The sequence below is a fragment of the Stenella coeruleoalba genome (assembly GCF_951394435.1).
Source record: "Stenella coeruleoalba genome assembly, chromosome: 20".
In the NCBI taxonomy this organism is placed as follows: domain Eukaryota; kingdom Metazoa; phylum Chordata; class Mammalia; order Artiodactyla; family Delphinidae; genus Stenella; species Stenella coeruleoalba.
The window spans coordinates 1,689,421-1,711,814 of NC_137166.1; the positions used below are offsets into that span (position 1 = coordinate 1,689,421).

The 22,394-nt window shown below is 55.0% G+C and overlaps 1 protein-coding gene across 4 annotated transcripts in view; it reads right to left on the reverse strand.

Annotated features, from left to right (window-relative positions):
- Positions 1–22,394, reverse strand: part of BANP (BTG3 associated nuclear protein) — an 82,123-nt gene that overhangs the window by 11,798 nt on the left and 47,931 nt on the right. For all 4 annotated transcript variants that reach the window (XM_079907812.1, XM_079907810.1, XM_079907809.1 and 1 more), the window contains 4 exons: positions 21,028–21,195; positions 16,485–16,615; positions 14,903–14,965; positions 13,128–13,166 (listed from right to left, as the gene is read on the reverse strand). In XM_079907812.1, coding sequence (XP_079763938.1) covers positions 13,128–13,166; positions 14,903–14,965; positions 16,485–16,615; positions 21,028–21,195 — 401 coding nt within the window. The remainder of the gene's footprint in view (positions 1–13,127; positions 13,167–14,902; positions 14,966–16,484; positions 16,616–21,027; positions 21,196–22,394) is intronic.

Here is a 22,394-nt window from a genome sequence, read left to right on the forward strand (position 1 = left end):
GAAACGCCAAAACACGGACACAGACGCTGCAGCTGCCGTCGCGGCCAGGAAGCAGAGCGCAGGCCGGGGTCGGGCTCAGGCCAGCCTCCCTCCCTGCTCCCCACCCCTCGACTGTGTGCTGGACTCCCACTGTTTCTTTATTTAATTTGGAAAACTCACCCCACAGAACCACAAAAATTATCGTCGTGTTCACTGTGATGGGACGAAAGAAAGAACTTCCAAAAAGAGGTGACGCAATCTTCCTACTGAGTTCCAGTCAGCAGGGAGCATTACCAAAGGACCCACCACGCAAAAGGCCACTGGGCCCCAACTCCACCCCCGGGGCCACGTCCTCCCCAGGAGCCTGCCCGCCCGAGGCCGCGTCTCAGAACAGTCCATACTGACGTGAGGCTCATGAGGTTACTGTGTGCTCAAGAAGGTATATGGGGACCAAACAGCCCAAATCCCCGTTCTGCATCCACAGCAGAGCTGCCACAGGTCCAGAATCCTTCCTGGGAACAGACAGGGTGCTCTGGACTGAGTGTCGAAGCCCTGATTCCCTGCGTGATGGGGTGCGGGTGTGGAGGTGGGGCCTTCAGGAGGTATTAGGGTTGGACGAGGCCACGAGTGTGAGGCCCCTACGAGAGGTCAGTGCCCTTCTAGGAGGGAGAGAGACACAGGACCCCACCCACAGACACACCAAGGAAACCACGTGGGGACATAACAGCAAGAGGGTCCTCGCCAAAACCCGACCGCACGGCACTGTGGTGTCGGGCTTCCGGCCTCCAGGACCGTGGGGCACACATCTGCCGTTTCTGCCCCGTCCATGGTACCCGATGACAGCCACCCAACCCAGATCGGGGAGACAAGAGACAAACATCCCGGCCCCTCCCTGCGCCCTGCAGAGGGGAGCTTGGGGCTGCGCTCAGAGGCAGGTGTACCATCCGCAAACACGCCCAGGCTCACAAAGAGAAGCTCGGTTCGTGTGTAACAAGTGCTTGTCTACACCGCACGCCGTGCTCAAGGGCCAACTGACGGACACCAGGAGTCACAAATGGTGCAAACGTTTAACTTCGGGTGTAAAGAATGCCTTCCAACTTCCTCTAAGTGAAAAGACACCTGAAAGCAACCCTCCGCGCTCAGCCAATAGCCTGCCTCGGGGGAGGCCTGGGCCCCGAGGGGAGGGCACGTCCACACCTCACCCTACAGTGCGCTCCGCAGCGTGACCGCTAACGAGAGGGGGCTGGACGGCGGGGAATCTCACGAATCACATCCCACAGCTGCGGGCTCCAGCTGCACCCCCAGAGAGGGAGCATCCAGCACTGAGGCCCCTTCCCCCACACTCCCTCACTGGGTAAACGCCTGGAAGCCAGTGGACGAGGGCGCCTGGGGAGGATGGAGCCAGGAGAGCCCAGCTCCCACAAGAGACCAGCCAACAACCAGGGATATGTGTCTGCACCTGCCCCGCCACACACGGGGGAAAGAGGGCATTGAGGGCTGCCGGCATCAGGGTCACGTGACCTCCAGGGCCAGTGGGTTTGCATGGGAGCAGGACAGGCCGGGGTCCTGGGGCCTCAGCCCAAGAGCTGCAGTGCTGGGCACTGGGCACAGATGGCCTCTTGTTTGTTACCACGAGTGACCAGGGAGGAAGCTGAGACTCAGAGGCTAACTTATGTGCCCAGGACCGCAAGGCAGAAAGAACGCAACCAAACAGAAGAGGCTCTGAGGGCGGCTGTTCCGACTCCCTCCAGGCTGCCCCAGTACAGTACGAGGCCAGGTCCAGTCACATGGGACGGGAACGCATCAGAAAGAGTCAAAGAAGGTTACACAGCAAATCAGACAAGAAGAAACCTCGAAAGCCTCATCTGACTTTAGAAATCATTTCCCTTTAAAACAGAAGGAAGAGCACGCACTCTCAACCTCTCTCCACCGGCCTCTGTGATGAAAAGGCTTTGAGCCCTTTGTTCCATCTCCTTGGCCGACTTGTCTCCTTGCCAGACACCTGCCCATCTGGCATCATCCGCCTGGGGGTATCTATCTTCCGGCTCCCGGCGGCTCCGGGGAGCTCAACTCAGGTGCCGGCGGAGCACCGCCCTAAATGGAAGAGAATTCTCTCAAAAAGACCCACCTGGCGGTTACATCACAAAGACCTACTTCCAAGGAGCCCCGCTTTCCCTCCTGTTCGCCGTGCCCGGTTTACCTGAGTGCCCCCCGTCCCCTCAGAGCCTGGTCTAGACGGCTGACGGCCGCGGCCACGCGTGTGGCCTGGGAGGCACCTGTCTCCCCATCTCCCCCTCCGCACCCGCCCTCGCTAGGTAACGCATCTGCCGGCAGGCGGGGCGGCTGTCACCGGGCTGCTGGCCCACGCTGCCCCCCTTCTAAAGGGCTCCGCTCTGAAGCTGGATGTCCACACCAACGTGCATCTTTCGCCGCAGCAAGGCCACGGTCAGAGTCTGAGCCGACCTTCACCGGTCAGCACGAGGGTCCTGTCTGTAGAGCAAGGGGACAGCGTGGGAACGTTATGTGGGCACGGGGCTGAAAGCAACAGCTCAGCGGGCAGCTCTGAAGCCGGGTATGGGGCCACCCGAGGAGCTGTCTGCTCGTTTTACTTTGGCGTCAGCAAGAAACATCGCCTGGATTTTTGAAATCAGTGACTGTGTTTGCCTACACACGAAAATAGTTCTAGATGAGTTTTCTACCCTGAATGCCTGTCATCCGCAGCGTGCCTGTTGGTTCAAGGGTCCTTCAGCCCCTCCCTCCCTCTTCCTCTCTCACACACCTGACAGGGGTGCCAGGTGCTACCTTCTCTCTCCAGTCCAAGCCCAGTGGCACATCACACGGACTGCATTTCATTAGGGGGCCGCAAGTCCTCAGACGAGATGTAAAGAAAGATGGTAGCGGAGTCTGCCAGTACGTCTGCAAATGTTCCCCCTTAGTCGCTGTGTGAGAGGGAACTCAGAACGAGGGGAAGCGTCCCGATTCCTCAGGACCTCCTTGGCCAGAAATCGGCCTCTGCTCTGGAGCTGCATGGAGCCCGAACATGAGCACCCGCGCCGGTTCTGCCTCGGGTGGCGTCAAATTTCTGAACACAACGCCCACGGGGCCCAGGCTGGGGGCCCGTCCGCGTCCTCCAACTCTGCCAGGCGTTCCAGCCCCGCCGGAGCAGCGGCCTTGGCCCGCACCCGGGCGCCCTGATCAGACTGGGCCTGTGATTTCTAGACGAAAGATTCCTCACGAACACACAATGAAGCCAACGGTCACCCTGAAGTGCACTCACACGGGGAAAAGTGGGACATGACATTGTGCTTGAAAGGTTTGTCTTCTGCAGTAACTGCTGAGTGGCTCAAGGCCTCACTCGTGTCCCAGCCCCGTGCGAGCTCTCACGCCGCAGGCCCGTCTGGTGGCCCCGGCCCCCCGGCTCAGCTTCCTGCAACTTCCACCACGTCCTCCTGAGACCTCCAAGCCCTGGAGACCTGTGGTGCCAGGAGAGCCCAGCGCCAACTCCGGCACCCCACCCGCCCAGATCCACTGTCTAAACTCAGACGCCGCACACGGTCCAGCGACTCCCCTCTGGGCTGCAACCACCAGAGTCCACACGTGACTCCACCCAGAGCACGCAGAGCGAGCCTCCAGTCTCTACAACACGGACGGCCAGAGCTCCTGGGGCTCGCTCGGGGAAAAGCCAGGGCCTGCGCAGAACAGGAGGGAAACGTCCCCATGGGTACTTTCCATCCCGTTTCTCTTACTGTAAGGAAGTGAACCATCTGGAAAAATGGCCAGCACTTCACGGGGCAGCCCCATTATAGGGCTGGCCTTCCACCCACCCTCCTCCACAGCTAGAAATCCAGAAAGCAAATTCCTGGTGCAGGAGTGGTAACTCGGTTCCTTCCAACAGACAGCAGCTGCCCTGACGGCGTCTGCAGTACAGCTGCTGGGGTAAAGAATCCTTAGCTGCTCTGCACCATCACCAAACGCCAGGGACACTGGTCCTGCACCAGGCATGCGCTCCACTGCCCGCTGCATGCACGCCCCTCACGGAAAACACAGGCAGTGACAGAAAAGCTTCAGGAGAGCCCAGAGAAATCACCAAACCTTCCTTATGCAGAAAAAGTTCTACAACTTAGGCCTCACTAAAAAGAAATTTGGAATTAGTCAGAACTCACAATTTTTCAGCCTACTGAGCTGTAAGGTTTAGGTAAGTACTGCTCCAGACGTTTCCAAGTTATTACTCATGACTAAAATCATCAGTGAACATATGCCACATTTTAAAACGGCTTAAAAATAAAAGTGTATCAAAATGCTTTCAACTCACATGCGTATCTTACAGTTAACTAATGCTAATTTGAAATAATTACTATTGTATTCATTCACCAACGAGGAATCACTGAGTACTGACAACTGATACTATACTGGGTACTGTGAAGAACAGAAATGAACAAAATTTGGATCTAATAGCATTAAAGCTATTTAACTTAACATTTTAAACGTATATTTGAAAATGATGAAACTCATCAAAAACGATTCTCGAATTTTAAGGCCTGCCACTCCTCCCTTGCCTGTCTGGAGTCAAAGCCTTTGAGGTGGGGCTTGACCAAAGGGGCTCAGGGCCGTGGGCGATGCGTCCAAACAATCGGAAGGGCTTTTGGGGTTTTCTTGTAAAGCTACTCAGCCTCAACTGACATGAGTCTCCAAAGACATCGTGACTCTAATGACCTACAATACTGGAACCGTACACATAAGTAACCACATGGTGCAACTTCTTCTAAAAACATCATTACAATATCCTTCCCGGCCCAAACCTCTGTCAACCTCCTCCGGGCCTTGTCTGACCAGAAACCGTCTTGTTCGTCACAGCTCCAGGGACAAATGACAGGCGTGGATTGCCCCGCCAGCGTCACTAACTGGCCATCCTCAGCCATGCCTAAAACTGCCTTCCCCACTGCCCACGGGCCCAGGAGGTGGCGAACGGGGAGCTCTCCGGCAGCCCCGAGCCTCCGCTGGGGACCAGGATTCCCGAGGAACGGAGCTGGCAGCAGGAGATGCCGCCGGGTCCCGACGGGGCCAGCTGCCCCGGGTAGGGCGACAGCCTGCAGCGCCACGCTCGGCTTCCACGGCCGGGCAGCAGGAGACGCGCCGTTGTTTCTGTGACTCTTCTAGGGTATTTTTGGGAACCACTCAACACCAAACTCCCTCCACATCTGGCCTTTTCTCATTTAAATGATATTTTCCACCATTTCTGGTAGAGAAGGCTTTTCCATGAGGGGTTTATTCCCTGAGCTACCTAGGTTCTCCAAGATGTGTGTCTGTGTTTTGGAAGGAACATATTTTCTTGAAGGGAACATTTTTATTAGAAGTGAAGTGACAGTGTGAGGGCTTCCCTGGTGGTGCAGTGGTTAAGAATCCATCTGCCAATGCAGGGGACACGGGTTCGAGCCCTCGTCTGGGAAGATCCCACGTGCCGCGGAGCAACTAAGCTCCATGTGCCACAACTACTGAGCCCACGTGCCACAACTACTGAAGCCCACGTACTTAGAGCCCGTGCTCCGCAACAAGAGAAGCCACCACAATGAGAAGCCCGCGCACTGCAACGAAGAGTAGCCCCCGCTCGCCGCAACTAGGGAAAGCCCGTGCACAGCAACAAGACCCAATGCAGCCAAAAATAAAAATATAAATAAATAAATAAATATTTTTAAAAAAAGAAGTGAAGTGACAGTGTGTACCATCTGCAAGGCTGAGACTGCTCTCCTGGCGTGGCAGACCACTAAAAGTGGACTAGAGTCCCTGGGAATGGCAGACACTGTTTCACTGCTATAGATAAAGGCACCCTACACACACACCACACACACACCACACCACACACACACACACACACACACACACACACACACAGCCCTTCTTCTCATCCACCCCAAAAAAGGCCTACACTCCAAAAAAGTCCTACACATAAAATGTTGGATACTTCCCACCTCTTCTAATCTTTTTCCCAGCTGGGTTTATAATGCCTCATCTTATGGAAAAAGTTCCGAGCGCTACTGAAATTTACTTTTAAGCAAAGTATAAGGATGGACACAAATGCCAAAGAACTCGAGAGAGGTTTAAGAGTCTCGAGAACACCAGGGCTATTTAGTTACATACTGGTGACGTTATCTCACAGATGCAGGAGGAGAGTAACCTGGACACATCACCGTGTTGCCTTTCTTAAACACAGGTGACCCATGCATGTGTGTGTTTCTGTGCGTGTGTGTGTGTGTGTGTGTGTGTGTGTGTGTGTGTGTGTGGCATACTCATTAGTGCAGAGACGGCCTTTGCCAGAACACACACAACTCCCAGGTTTCCAAGTGTCCTGACGTCGTTCAGCCTACAGACAGATAGACAACTTTCTTCATACGCATCTTAGATGACGTTAACCACAACTGTAAGAAAATAAAAATGTACCAAAATACGCATCTAGTTGAAACAGTACTAAACCATTTCGTGATTCACAATGTAAGCACCATGACTAAAGCTCCAGTCTTTAAAGATGCCCCATGTGGCTGAAAATCTCCCAACTATGGAGAAAAAACGGACCCAGATTCAGATGTTCCAACAGATACGATATTGCCTGGCAATGGAGCTGGGACCAAGTGAGAGCTCACATCTCACTGGATCTGCATCGTCTGGATCCACACGCCCTCTGGAAGCAGCTCTGTGAATCTTCACGGCTCTGCTCCACCCCTGAGCGCCTACTGAATGCTCAATGCGACAGGCAAGAAACAGAGCGTGGATCTGCCCTTACCTTTCTCACACACTCCTAGTTTGTTACCTCGCCCCAGTAACACTCCTAAGGGCCAGGCAGAGGGAGCTCTGTCACTTTAGTCTCCACAGAACGAGGCAGAGAAGACATATCACAGCTCACAAGCATCGAAACTCGCTTGAAACATCCCTTGATGGTGGTGTAGGGGGAGGTGACGCTGGTGGAGGTGACAGTGGCTATGCAGTCCTGGTGGTGGAGGTGACAACAGCAGTGATGACAGCGGAGGGGGAGGTGACAGTGGCTGCACAGTCCTGGTGGTGGAGGCGACAACAGCAGTGATGACAGCAGAGGGGGAGGTGACAGTGGCTGTGCAGTCCTGGTGGTGGAGGTGACAACAGCAGTGCTGACAATGGAGGGGGAGGTGACAGTGGCTGCGCAGTCCTGGTGGTGGAGGCGACAACAGCAGTGATGACAGCGGAGGGGGAGGTGACAGTGGCTGTGTAGTCCTGGTGGTGGCGGTGACAACAGCAGTGATGACTGTGTTCTAGAGACCTGGAGCCAAGGCGGGGGCTTGAGGACTCATATGAGAGTTGGGGGCTGCAGCCATCCTGGACTTGACCTCCCTGCACAACCCTGGAAGAGGCACCGGCTACTGTCCCCACGTGTAAAGGAGAATAACATCCCCTAGTTCACATCATCAACAGCAACACAAGACTGGGATGTCAGAGGGAGCGTACGTCCAGCTCCAGAAAGGGACACCGGCCCCGTGGGCAGCGGGCTGGCTCCTCCCATGGCTGTGGCAGCCGGGGAGGACGGAGCATGACACTGGAGGTACAGGGGGCCCCAGCCTCCTCCTCCTGGGTTGTGCTCTGACCTTTAGTGACAACTCGGTATTAACTAAAACAAAGGTGCCAGCGCCCTCCCAGGGGCGGGCCTGCCCTCGGGTGCTGACGAGCCCAGGAAACAGAGGTGCCGCAGACACAGTGGCCAGGGGGCCTCGCGGTCGGCCAGCAGCAGCCTGCTCGGGAGCACCGCTTCTTCGTCACACGAATAAACGTTGCGGTCTTTGCTTTGTTTTCTTAAACTCCCCCAAAACCAAGAGGAACAGAATGCAAAACTTAGAAATCGTAAAAATCTAGATTTTAAAAATCTCAATTCTTTAAATGCAGAAAAGGACATTTTAAGACTGTTCTAACAGTTCAACAAAGATTTAACAATACACAATAATCATAAAAAACGCACCCAACTTTCACCATCGGCCAAGCTGCCCCAACAAAGCACACAGTTAATAAGTGTCAAGCTCTCGATGCAGATTCTATGCCACTCGGGTGGGCGGGCTGAGGTCTCGATGCCAACACTGACACACTAACTCCCAGCCCACCAGCCTGAGCGGGGAGGCTCATTTCCGGGGCTCATGGTGCGTGATCCACCCAGTAACCGTCTCCATGAAAATCCACCGGGCCTCTCTGGGCACTCCGGCAGGCCCCTGCCTCCCCGTGAAGGACACAGGCCCTGCCCTTCAGGAGCTCACGGTCAAGCCACGCCGGGCCCAGAATGGATGCCGGGAGATGTCACATCCCTCTTTGCCAGCAACATCCTGTGCATTCAGACCACGGCGTGGACATCCCACACCGCCCTCAGGAGCGTGGTCACCATGGGGCCTGCACGTCTGCACCCCAGCTCTCAAAAGCTGGTGACATCCGCCCCGCAGACCCTGCCACCGTGCTGTGAGGCCCTGGGCCACTGGGGGAGCCCTCATGGAGAACCGAGGGGCTGGGGGGACAGCCCAGCTCCAGGCCTGGGAGGGATCCCTTGGACAGGGCAGCCCCGAGCCTCCAGACGACCCGGTGACATGACGTGGCAGAACCACCTCCTCCCGCTGGGCCCGGTGAACCCCGAATGGTGAAGGGTAATAATTTTTACTTTTTTTAAATTTATTTGTTTTTGGCTGTGTTGGGTCTTCATTGCTGTGCACAGATTTTCTCTAGTTGTGGCGAGCAGGGGCTACTCTTCGTTGCGGTGCACAGGCTTCTCATTGCAGTGTCTTGTCTTGTTGTGGAGCACGGGCTCTAGGCGCACGGGCTTCAGTAGTTGTGGCACACGGGCTCAGTAGTTGTGGCTCGAGGGCTCTAGAGCGCAGGCTCAGTAGTTGTGGCACACGGGCTTAGTTGCTCCGTGGCATGTGGGATCTTCCTGGACCAGGGCTCAAACCCGTGTCCGTTGCATTGGCAGGTGGATTCTCAACCACTGCGCCACCAGGGAAGCCCCAAGCATAATAACTGATTGCCTTCTCTGGCCCCAAATTTGGCGGTGGGGGCGGGGGTCGTACAGCAAGGGATGGCTGCAACCAGGTGACGATTAGACCAGCAGCACAGGGACGCGCCCCAGTGCTCACAGTCTCACAACAAAGCTCGTGGTTCCCGGCATGCGTTCGTCTACACAGCTGAAGGGTGACTGGCTCGGGACTGGCTCTAACTGGGGCAGATTCAGAGCCAGATGTCTCTGTGCCACAAGGCCAGCGCCAACGCGGGTTCCCAATCCTACGGTCTCACTGCCAGCCGCTGTCCCCCGAGCACGACCGAGCCGAGATGAGGCGCTCACCCCGCTTCCCTTGAACTGACGCACACTGAGCAGCTCAGAACGCTCAAAGCAGAACAGCCAGGAGATGGAGCAGAGGCAGCGCTTCGTCTGTGTCACTGCATGTGTCCCCTCGGAATCTTCCTGAATTACCCAGATGAACCCAACGCGGGGACCACACTCGTGGACGTGACAGACACGCTCGGCCTCACACCCACTCCCTCCTCAGCAGTGGTCTTCACTTGAGGGCCAGACGTGAAGCTCTAAGTGAAACAACACACTTCGACGCCTCAGACAACCCGACCCCAAGAAAACACTGACCTTTAGAGAAGTGAGAGGGAAAGAATAAAGCACATGCACACGTCCCAGGAGACGTGTGGCTTTGACATGAAGCGCCTGTGACCCCACAGAGCCCCACCACAGAGCAGGCCCTGCCCGGACCCACACCCTCCTCCCGCCAGGAGGATGCCCTCCGCTTCCCCACCACCATCTGCCTCCTGGAAGCATTTCCAGAACAAACGTCCTCTTTCGGCCACTTCTTTCCTCCAATTCTCAGAGTTCACCTCCCGTGTAACGTCTGTACTTCCAGATTTAGTTCTGCAACTGCACTGCCACCTCCTAAACTGAGTAAGATTATTTTGCCTTTCCTCCAACTGATTAGAGAAATCAGAAAGATTATTTTGAGCTGGCTAAATCTTCAACCACATCCAATTCATCAGAACCAAAGCCTGTACCTCTTGCTGTCTAAACTGAATATCCAGATATTCCCTTTAAAGACATGGCCACGTTTTTACCCAAAATTCACCATGCAAATTCGAAGAGCCCACCGTGTGGGTCGCAGGTGATTTCCAAGAAGCCAGGAGGCGCTGTGGTTCCATGGGAACCAGTCCCCGGTCTGAGAGCATGACCCTCAGCCTTCCCTGCCCTTCCTAAGGGTCAGATCCCTGAAGCCCAGCACCTGCTGCTGCCAGCACCGGGGACCCCGCTGACTGGGGTCAAATTCGGACAGTTATCGACAGTACACAGTCCTGCGGTGTGAAGAGAAAGCACCCCGAAATTGTCATGCATTACTGCAAAGTCACCCGGCCCCGGCCGTGAGCAGCTGAAGCAGGACCGAACCCATCGTGGTGCTTTAAGGGCCTGGAAGCGAGCGGAACCCCTCTGTGGACAAGACAGCACAGTGGTGGGGAAAGGTGGGTGCCTGGGAGGCAGGGAGGCCCTGACACGTGCCTATGCACATCATCAGATGGGAACGCCCCCTGCACGTGGTGGGGCTGTCCCACACCCCACCCTGCTGCCCCACGCACGGCCAGGAGGAGTCGGGATGGAAACGGTGAGGCCGCCTCGCGAGGCCCGAAGGCAGACTCACATCCGCAGTGCACCTCTGAGCTCTAAGGAGGGCGGACAGACCTGGAGCCAGAGCCGGGTTTACCTGGCCACCGGTGAGCTGGGACGAGGGAAAGCCGACCGGGGAGCAGTGGCCCCAGCTTGGGGTGTCCCTTCTCTCCCCCAGAGGGGAACCCCTCCTCACCTGGAAAAGCTCCTCCGGCAACCACAGGGTAGGGAGAGCAGCTCACCAAGCACCCACTGGGGTCCAAGGCCCAGTGTTTGTTGGCTGGACTCAGAGAGGCCCCACTTTGGAGGCTCAAATTCAAACCTTAACGGTTGAAAGGGGCCCCATGACCCGATTCCCCAGCGACGAGCCCAACTGAAGTGACTGCTCCGTCCACAAGCTCTGGGGCCTGCCTGCCAGCCAACAGCGCAGGAGGCTAACGGCACTGTTCCCGCAGCCAGGCCCCTGCTGCCCACATACTCATGACAGCGGGCGGACGTGTCCGCTCCTTTCAAAGAGCAGCATCTTTTTGCTTGAACACAGACCCTCACTTCCCCCCCAAAACAGCCTGCATTTCGAGGGGCAGAACATCAGGCCAGCACAGCCCTGGAGGCAACCAGACTCCAGGCGTGAAAGGCAAACTGTTGCGTGACTGAAGGCGAGGATTTATGGACAATGCGCGGAAAGGTCTCAGCGGAAGGACAGACGCTGTGCTAAAGGGACACAAGGCACAACTTACTGCTCCCTAAACATGTTTTTAATCACATCATTCTTAATTAATGCACCAAACCAGGTCAAATTCTAACCCTGTACAATTCATTTAACAATTTTAAATATCTTGCTAAGGTTAAAAATGTCCACATAACCTCACAAACATCTCTAACATATACAGTGGCAAAGCCAAGAAAGCACGTGTTGCCAGAGTGAACCCGACATGAACCTCGCGTGCGGCCTTGTTGACCGACGGAACCCTCTGGGGACTGTTCTGTCTACACTCGGCCAACTCGACGTCCGGGTCAGGGAGAGGAACGAGCCTCACTGAGATGCTGAGGCATCTCAGCATCCGATCATGACTGTCGCTCCACTCGACAGGGACTGGGTGAGAAGTGTGACTGGGACATTTTTCCAGTAACCGGAACCCGTGCTCTCAGCCCAACTGGAGCTTCACCTCTAACCCCCATGCTCTCCTCTCCGCCACCCTCACCCCTCCACCCTGGGTTTGAGTGCCTAGCCTCACAGGGCCTACCTGGGGGTTGGGGGGCCCCTCAACCCTTAATCTGCTCCAACAGACGCAAGCGGCAGATCGCGGTATGTGAGGCCCAACGTGGGCGGCGGGGCCCACGCTGCGGTATGGAGAAGGCCGCCCTCCCGCTGGCAGAGGCTGGCTCGACGCCCCTGCACTGCGCCCCGCTGTAACCAACCCTCCAGGACAGGGCTCCTCTCCCTACACCTTCCCCGAAAGCACACGGAAAGGCAAGCAAACACAGCTGCCCGGAAGCGACACCCCTCCCCAGGCTGCCGGGTCACCTCGGGCCACCTCACCAGCAGCAGCAGAGAAAGCCAGAGCACAACTCTGGGAAAGCAGAGGTTTTGCTGCAAGGCTCAAGTGACAAAGAGCCCCCAGCTTTCCCGACCTGGAGTAAGAGCCCTGAGAAGGATGCTAAAGAAGAGGTGTAACTAAGGTTAAAACTCAGCACAGCTTTTAAAATGCTGCAACTCTTTGGCCTTTTGCCAAGGCAGCCATTGTAATATATTAATGCTGCTTTAGGACTTTGATTAGAACCTCATGAGTATGCTCAAGATGACACTTTCAACGAAGAAAGTCCAACTTGAACATCGCACTCGTCCCAAGGCGCTCCGAGGGCTCAACGGGAAACCCTCGGGGCGTGACGTCCTTTGGTTTCGAGTCCAGCAACGCACACCCTGCATGACCGTTTGTGGCAGACACGAGGCCCTCGCCGAGGACGTGGGAAGCGCACACAGTGTGCCAGAAGGGAGCGTGCACTCGGCTCTGAGAATAGTGTCTATGGTTATCTTGATAGTGACTGAGCTCCATGGTCATGATTCCTAAGTTACGTTCTATAAAAAAGGAAGATCGTCCAGACTCTCTCATAATTATTCAGGTTATAAACATCTCTTTAACAGAAACTCTTCATGAGGACGTGAAAACGTCAATCCTCGAATTCACCAGCAATTTCACTCCACCTTAGAAAGCAAATCACCCCTAGAACGCCTCAGCCGGGCGCTTCACTCTGTAGACAGTTCATATCAGGTGAGCTCTATGAGGGTTTCAGGGACTTTTTCTCAGGACCAGAAAAAAAGGCAGTGGTTGGAGTTTGACAGCAATGAGCGGGAACGAAACCTGCCTTATTCTAACAGACAGCTGCTGCACAACAGCCCAGGGCCCCGCCGTCCACATGCCCCAGCCCCGTGTGTCTCCGTGTGTCCCCGGGGCCAACGCTCCCGCTCCTGCCACGCTGGGATCCACCGCAGGTGAGCACTTACCTGCCCATCTTGTCCCACGTGGTGTATCTGTAGATTGCCCTGCAAAATGGATGAATAAGGGTGTGATCAAAGACAACAGCTTCAAGATGCACGAGACAGAGGCAGGAACGTCCCCAGGCCATTAGTGAAAACCAGCAAAACCATTAACATCAATTCCAACATCGGTCCCTTGTAGCCATAAAAATCCCAAAATATCAATACTTAAGCTGAGTTTACAGGTGCTATTTTTTCTTACAAAAACAAATAAAACAAACCAGTTAAAAAACATTGTAGCCATCCCCCAACCCTGACCCCCAAATGGAAATGTCTTTTTTCTAACTCTTCACTTTGAAACAATCTCAGACTCACAAGAAGAACCAAAAGTAGTACAGAGAGGTCCTGCGTCCCATCACCCAGCTTCCCCTTTGGGACATCTGACACATCATGGAGCATTACGGCAACCAGGAAATCAATGGGACGTGATGCAATTAACCAGACTACAGGCCTACTGAGATCTCACCAGCTGGAAATTCATTTTCATTTGTTTAAAAAAAATAATAGTTGTTTTAAGTCTTGTAGGCGCCGCTAAATGTCTCTTTACAGATATCTTCATTTTGACAAAATAACTACCTAATTTTTAAGTGAACAAAGTAAGGTTTCATTGTGATAAGAAGACTAATTGCATATTGTAACTTATTACAAAGTAATCATTACACTATCAGCAATTTTTTCTAATTCAGTGCATTCAATTCCTAATGGAAGCAAAAAAAAAAAAAACCGCTGGATTATATAGAGGAGGAATTCAGTTAAGAAAACTAAAAAAAAAAAAAAAAGGGCAAAACTGATACTAAAAATTGGAATTCAGTAAGTATTCTAATGAATTTTCAGCAGAAACAATATAAAAGCGGATGTACATTGATTTCTCCTTTTCCAACCCTAACCATTTTCCTTCCTTTCAAGGGCCGCCAGCAAGGTAGGCGTGCTGGTAGACGGCCGGCCCTCTGTGGCCGTGGCCTCCCCCTCACCTGTGCCTGGAGAAGGGAAGCTCCCCTGCCCCCAAGGGGGCGCCTGCGCTTAGCTTGCTGCCCACTCCCCCCCTCAACATGTTGCTCTGTGTGAGTTCACAGACACCCACCCCCAGTCCGCTGGCCCCGCAGGAGGCAGGGGGAAGCCCACTCCTTACCTGCGGTCAGGCCTCCCGGGACCTGCCCCTCCCATCCCCCAGCCTCTGTGCGCTGCTCCCCTTCACCGCCCCACCCCCGGCCCCGCTAGCCTCCCCACCCCCCGGGCACCCACCTGGCCGTGCGCCCCACCTTCCCATGGACACACCTGTCCCGTCATCTGAGGACTCACAGGGATTTGTCCAGCTCGGAGCCGTCCCCTCAGAACCCGCCCACCTCTTCCCTCTCTGACTGTGGGGCTGGGGGCTGGGACTGAGAGGTCGGGGGCACTAACGTCACCCACTTAAGGAAAGCAGCCCGGTGCAGCCGGAACACGAGGAGCCAGCAGGCACCGCTAAACGAGTCCCAGGCTTCCCCGGGACTCTCCTGAGACCGGGGCCCGACAGCCCCTGGCGCCAATGCCGGAGGCTGGAAGCAAGCCCGGCCCTCAGCTCCGCCCACATGGCACACGTTGGGGGGGATATCCAGGGCGAGCACTGCTCCCAGGCAGGGACAAGGTGCAGGAAGCCACGCCCCAATCTGCGGGCTGCAGCCCTGCGCCCCACAAAGGACAAAGGTCAGAGTGCAGAGGGCCCGTGGGCACAGAGCGGGCCCTGGGCTGGCAGCCAGACTCACCTCGCTGTCCTGTGTGATCTGCACCTGCTCCCCTTGAGGCACCTGGGCGATGTGGAGGTGGCCCTGTGGGATCCGCAGAAGAGAAGACACCAAGAAGCATCAGAAGAAACAAGAAACGCTCTCCGAAACGTTTGTTCCTGATTCTCCACTCGCAGTTCAAGAAAAGACAGCTAAGGCCTGAGTGGCCAGCATCACACACGCATGGTGTGAGCTTACTAAACACCCTCTTGAAGTCTACTTTAAGGACATAACACAGAATACTTTGCAGTAATTCTTAAAGGGGCAATGAGGCCTAGGAAAAATCTGTTAAATCTTTAAATGTTACTAAACAGGCAAATTTAAGAATGTGAAGGACATACAGGAAAAGGGAGAAACCACAATTCTCCAGAAAGCTAAACTGACAAGCTTTTTTTTAAATTGTACTATCAACTCAGAGGGACCAGAAACCTCATGGACTTTCAGACAGGGTCCCTAGTGACCTGGGGGCGCTGGAGGCTACACAGCCGCGTGACTAGGGGGGTGGGTGGCAGTTATACACGTGTCTACACAGAAAACACGTCAGCCAACTCTTTTTAAATCAAAGAAACACGTGACTACTTAAACAGCTGAAGTAAACGATAAACGTGCTTCCAAAGTCTCAGACCCCAAGTCAAACGCATTTATGTTTGTAGATACAGGCAGACAAACAATTCCTGTAAACCTTAACTCAGCTCAATGCAATGAATATCCATTATCTTATTTAAAATTCTACCTTAATCAAAATGGACCTGAAAATAAACTACTGTTGAATTTTCTATTGCTTTCATTTTACTACATCTATGTAAACCCTATATCACAGTTATCTCTTCTGGGATTCTTTCAAAGAACTTCCTTACTAACGAGATTAGAGTAACTGCTTTTGTGACTGTCAGCTAAACAAAGAATCCACTGTTTATAACTGTTCCATCTCCCTTGGAAGAAGAAGAACTCTTCACAATCCTCCTCAGTGCTCTCGGGAAGCCCTCCCTTTCCAGACAGCGTGCTGAGTGCAGCATCAAACCAAGGCTGCCTGGGTCAGAACCAGGGCTCCAGGAGGCAGCCCTGCAACGAGGCCCACGGCGAGGAGGCTGGGTGCCTACAGCATCCCCAGCATCCCTGGGAAGTTCCTGCCCCGCTCTCCCACGAAGCGTCGGGAGGAACGTCCACCTGGGCCGGCAGCACACAAGGGTGACTCGTCACACAATCGAAAGAAACTGCACAAGGACTAAGGCCACCAGCTCTCTCGGCTGGCCGCAGAACGAAGTCATTCTTCTCCTCTCAGTAAAGGGTGCCCATGCTTCTGAACTGAGAAAATATCTGTGATACATCTTGATGTCTCCCAGGAGGACAGGCAGAAGCGCACAGGCAGGGGAGCCGCGAGGGGCCGGCAGAGAGGTCTACGAGATGTAGGAGGCCTACCTTAACTATTTCTACTTGGACCCCACCCCAGGCTGTCAGCGGGATCCAGAAGTGCAGGGAGAGCTGGTCGTGGCGCCCCTCCCCCCGCTTCCCAGCCGTGCCCTCCCCTTCCACTCGCAAAGGCAAACTGGCGAGAAGTACATACTACTTGGACCTGTCCGTCCTCCCCGATCTGGTGGATCTGGACCTGCTGGGCGTTGGCCAGGGCGTAGTGCAGGGCCTGAGGCGGGGGCTGCTGCAGCTCACTGGCGGGCGGCGGCGTGCTCATCATGGTCTCTGCGGGGAGATGCACACGAGCCTGAGCTGCCGTCCTGGGGCTGAGCCCACCTCTGCCTCCCTCTCTCCGCAACCACACTGCCCACAGAGATGAAGGGAGAGCCTTCGTTCCTGGACTTCCAATGTGCAGTGTCGTGAGCAACAGCTGTTAGACAGCGGGGTTTTCTCACCTGTAGTCAGCATCTAAAGATCCAGTGACCCACAGACACAGATGGTTCCCACCTACTACGTAAGTGAAGCTCCTCAGATATAGTGACAAAAACGGAAAACGGAAAACAGGAAAAAGTGCACACTAAACTCTGTGTCAGACCGGCGCAAGGCAGGGACCATGGATAATTAACGCAACTTGGGGGAGGGAGGGACTTCCCCAGGGGTGCAGCGGTTAAGAATCCGCCTGCCAATGAAGGGGACACGGGTTCGAGCCCTGGCCCAGGAAGATCCCACAGGCCGTGGAGCAACTAAGCCCTTGCGCCACAACTACTGAGCCTGTGCTCTAGAGCCCAGGAGCCACAGCTACTGAGCCCATGTGCCACCACTACTGAAGCCCACGTGCCTAGAGCCCGTGTTCCGCAACAAAGAGAAGCCACCGCAATGAGAAGCCCGCGCACCACAACGAAGAACAGCCCCTGTTCGCCACAACTAGAGAAAGCCTGCTCGCGCAGCAACGAAGACCCAAAGCGGCCAAAAGTAAATAAACAAACAAAAAACTAACTTGGGAGAAAAGTTCCATCCACTCAATTGAAGGAACTCTTCCAGTAAAAGTTTACTCTCCATGTTTAACCCAGAATGCGATGCGTTTGTTTTCACGTGTTGTGTATTACTTTTAACTGTAATACTATCTCAATCAGAAGAATTTTCTCATACACTTAGAACATTAGGACTCAGAAACAAAAAGATTTTAATTTTCAATGTATATACATATTTTTGTTCTAAAGAATGGATTACTCAGAAAGACTTCTAAAGATAAAACCATATTACATTAAAATGAAATTCTGTGAGAAGTAGAATGCTGATATGAATGGAAAGAGGAAAAAGATTAAATGTCTGATTCTTGAAAAAAAGAATTTTCCTGCATTTTTTAATAGCTTAACGGTGGGTATCAAATTGACATGGCATAGATTCCACTGGCTGCCTTTTAAAAAGTTACAGTATAACAATATTAAGATGTTAATACTTACGAAATTCAAGTTATTGAATTTACCAGGTCATCAATAGCTCCCTCTAATTATGCAACGTGAAGACTAATTTAAATCTATGTTTTACAATCAATACTGATATCAAAGTGCAGTGCAAAAAACTGCATCTGTTACTTGCTTGTGGTCAAGAATAATCCAAGAGATACGGCAAGTGACCCCAGGCAACGACTCACGCTGAGGGAGGACCACAGCCCCCGGCAGTGACACGGCAAGGGCAGCCCCTCAAAGGCCTCGCCCCCACTGGCCACGCTGCCCCATGTCCAGAGAGACACACAGTCAGGAGCTGGTTCTCTGTGACCCTAAGGTTCTGGGCCCTACACGGATGCTCCCCAATGAGAGCTGTGGGGAGAAGCGCTGGGGGCGGAGGTTTACACTGTAAAACGCAGCCACCTTAAACTCAAGCACATACGGAAGTTCACGTGGTGTGGCCAGACAGCAAGGTGAGATACAAACGTTTTAATAAACTGATATTTTTAAAATCCCTTGAAAACCAGTGATGTTGTGGTCTGTGTTCAAACTGGCAGCACTAATTCAGCTTTAAATAGACCAGCCTCGGCTCAGAATCTCACTTGTAGCATCTGTCTGCTGATACTTCAAAAGAGAACACGGCAACTCCAGCTGGAATTACGACCAATTCCAAATGAACGGAATCCTGGCTAAATTACACGTTCCTGGATTACGTGTGTCACCAGAACAGCCTTAAGGAGCAGATTCACTGGGTCAGGCCGCGAGTCCGCAGGAAGGACAAGGACAAAATCCCAGAGGCCCTTTAACCAACCACCCTGTGCTGTATCGAGTTTGGGCCAAGTAGGCAGTACGTTAAAGTAGAAAAAGATCCTCAACAGAAAGTTACAGAACAACGTACTTCCAAGAGTTTGATGAAAGAAGAACGTGGTCCGTGCTCCTCTCAAAACTCCCAGGGCTCCAGCGCCCGAGGAGGGGCCGCCCTCTGGCTTCCAGCGGACCGCCCGAGAGCAGTCCAGACCCGTCCCAGAGCCCGGAACTCGCCCCCCGTGCTTCCCAGACACACAGCACCTGAGGCAGAGGGAGTGCGATGGTGCCGGCCTCCCTCAAATGCTCCTTAAAAGGCACACCTTGACCCCCGCCCCGACGCAGTGCCCCCTGCTGCACAGCCCAGGCACAGAGACCCAGGTGGGCGGAGGCAGCAAGGTGCCGGGTGGCACCACGGTGTCCGTCCTCCGAGGCCCATCAGGACGACACAGAGGGCCCCCTGCTCCTGAGAAAGCGCCCGTCACTCTGGCCATGGACGGTGCTGCTGCAGCCAGCAGACCTTCCCAGCCACTGAGGCCGGCCAGAGTCCATTCCGAGCCACACGTCCTGAGGCTCAGCGCCTGCCCGGCCACGGCACTGAAGAGCCCCTCATGGTGGCCATTCACCACCTGCAAGAGGCCACGGGACCAACAGCAGCACTGAGAGTTGCCAGACCCACAGCCTGGGGACCTCCCTGGTGGTGCAGTGGTTAAGAATCTGCCTGCCAACTAAGCCCGTGCACCACAACTACTGAGCCCGTGCGCCACAACTACTGAAGGCCACGTGCCTAGAGCCCATGCTCCACAGCAAGAGAAGCCCGCGCACCGCAACGAAGAGTACCTCCCGCTCGCCGCAACTAGAGAAAGCCCACACGCAGCAACGAAGACCCAACGCAGCCAAAAAGAAAAAGAAAAACAAAACAAAACCCACAGCCTCTTGGGAGGAACGCTGACACGTTTATGGACAGAAAAACAGAGGAACTAAAGACATGCAACTACCATTAAAATGAATTACTGTCATTCAACTGAAAGAAACACTAATAACTGGAAGAAAAACAAAACAACAAGTGAGCGAGGGTAAAGACAAAGCATGACATCACCAGCCTGTGATGGAGATCAGACCTCAGGGGCAAAGGCCACCTGAGTCCCCAACCACAAGGTCAGAAGCGGATGCAAGGTGGCCAGCCCGGCAGTCCAAGCACAGCTTCAGGACCCAGCACCCTCCTGCTCCAACGTGGGCCGGACAGGCTTGGGGCCTCACGCAGCTGCTGGCTGGCAACGCCGAGCCTCAGACCACCACCCAGAGGCAGGATCTGAACTGAACACAATCCTGAGGGGCCCGCCTGCAAGTCAGCTCGTCACGTGTCCCGGGCACCTCCAGAGGCGGGGACGCGGGTTCCACAGCCCACCTCATCTGATGGGGACAGGCACTGAGCACGGCCGTGCTGACCAGGTGGCCCCGGGGTAAGACGGCAGATCCCCGGCCACACTGAAACCTACGTCCCTGGAGCCACAGTCCCCACGCCTACCCTCTTAGGACCACAGAGCCAGCCCGGTTCGGCAAGGAGCCACCCCCAGCGGGGCCCCAACTGCTACCTAAGTTCCCAGGACAGAATCCTGGTGGTGACAGAAAGGCCGGGCTCCTCACCGAGAGACTCTTCAATGCAGGCCCCGCACAGAAGCTCTGCTCAGCGCATGACCTGTCTGGCCCACGAGAGTCGGCTACCCCCAGCTTGCATGGTTCACACGGCAAGCTAAGGCCAAGTATGTGATAACCACCAAACCACCGAGGAAAACCGCTTCCTGAGGTCGGGCTCAGCAAGGTTCACAACCCCGTAAGGACTCCAGGTGACCTGGTTTGTCACCGCAGCGCTTTCAGAACGAGAGCTCCGCCCACCCTGCCCGCTGCTGCCCCTGAATCCCGGTCCCGACCCCGGTCAGGGCTCAGGTCTGAGAGCCACTGCCCAGGGACCGTCCGCGGGAGTTAAAAGACCATTTCTGTGACAACATTTTGAGACATCTTCGGTGACAAGCGATGCTGGTCTCCTGGTCACTCCTGGTGAACTTTCCCAGCTGTCCTTTCAATGCCTGAAAAGAAAGCCTAAGAGCTTCCCGTTCTCGAGGGTGGGTATACCCGAGGCTGCGTCCTCACCATGGCAGTAACGAGCACGACTTGGGCTGCACCCCAGCCTTCGCCTGCAGACGCCAGGCAGGTGGTGACAGTGACAGCGAGCCAGCGACGTGCTGGCCCACCAGGCAGAGGGAGCAGCGCTCAGGGTGGCGTCCGAGGTGGTCCTGGCCCAGCTCCTGGTGCTGCTGAGCCCAGGATGCCCTCCACCTAGACAGCTGCCCCGGGAGCCTCTCACAAGGCACGTGCAGGCACAGAACCACCGTTCTCACTCTGACCGTCCCCGGGGCCACCTGCCTGGGCCACCCTGCATCGTACCTGAGGCGCCGTACGAGGACGAGGACGGGGTTCTCCTGGAGAAGCTCTTGACGGCCAGGCTCTGGCCTCGCTGTTTTCGCCGCCAGGCCGTCCGACATTTGGAGTCGATGCTCTGTTTGATTCGATACCAGTCGGATTCCGTGATTCCAAATTTATAGAAGAGGTGACCTGCAAGAACACACCCGAGGGGAGGCTCTGTGAGGCACGGGCCTTCTGCGCGGCTGGCGGTCAGGGCGCAGCGCCAACAGGAAGAGTGACGGGCGAGAGCCGCCTCAGGCCTGCCTGTCATGTGCAATGATCGCTTCTCATTTATTCAGCTTTAACCTATCTGACGTGATCCACCCCCACCAGATGGAGTCGGGCAACAAGCTGGAGGTGAGGGTTCGCACAAGCGTCCTGGATGCCCCGCGTTCCAACTGTCCACCCTGATTTCACGCACGGCCTCTAGGGTTCTGAGGCCGAGATGGAACGCCAGCTCGTTCCTCCTTGCTCATGCCTGCCTGGCTGCCTCCTTCCCTCCTCTCAAGTCTGGGCTCCAACGAGAGCTCAGTAACCCTCCCCTCAACCAGCCCACTTCGCCCCAGAATCCTCCCACCGCCAGCCCCGTCCCGGCGCTCTAACACTTTAGAGAACTTAGATGCTGATGGCGTTTACACCGCTTCCCCCACAAACACGGGGCTCTTTGCTCTCCTCGTCCATGCCTGCCGAGAACCCAGAACGTCCAGGCACACGACAGATGCTCACACATTTGTTGCCCAAATGCTGGTTACAACTCAGCTGAAGACTTTCTTCCACTGCTACTGGAGTCTGAGGCCTACGGAACTTCCCTTGCCTCCCCGTCTGCCTCCCTCCATCAGAATGAGACTCCCTAAGGGCGGACATAATCCACTCCCTGGGGCCCCACCGCATGCCCAGCCCGGCCCAGCCGAGTGGGCATCACCTCCACTGGACCGCTGGCCGCAGAGGGCAGGGCAGCCCTCTGGCACCCTCGCTGTCCGCCTCTGCGCCACGGCGAGCTCTCAGTGCGGGATGTGGGCATCTGAGACCACTTACCAGCAAGGAGGAAACCGGGTGGCAGATGGAGGCCCCTCCCTGCCAGCCCGCCCAGCTCTCACTGGACCACTTCACTTCTTCCTTGTGCTGAATCAACAGGGAGTAACGGTCAGGAACACGGGAACCACAAAAAATGCTTTTCAACAGGGTGACCTCCTTTCTAGCTGGTCATGAAGCTTTGCTGATTAACGGGAAAATAAATGCATGAAATTCAAAAATTTAATAATAAAAAGATTCAGCTCGGGGCTTCCCTGGTGGCGCAGTAGTCGAGAGTCCGCCTGCCAGTGCAGGGGACACGGGTTCGTGCCCCGGTC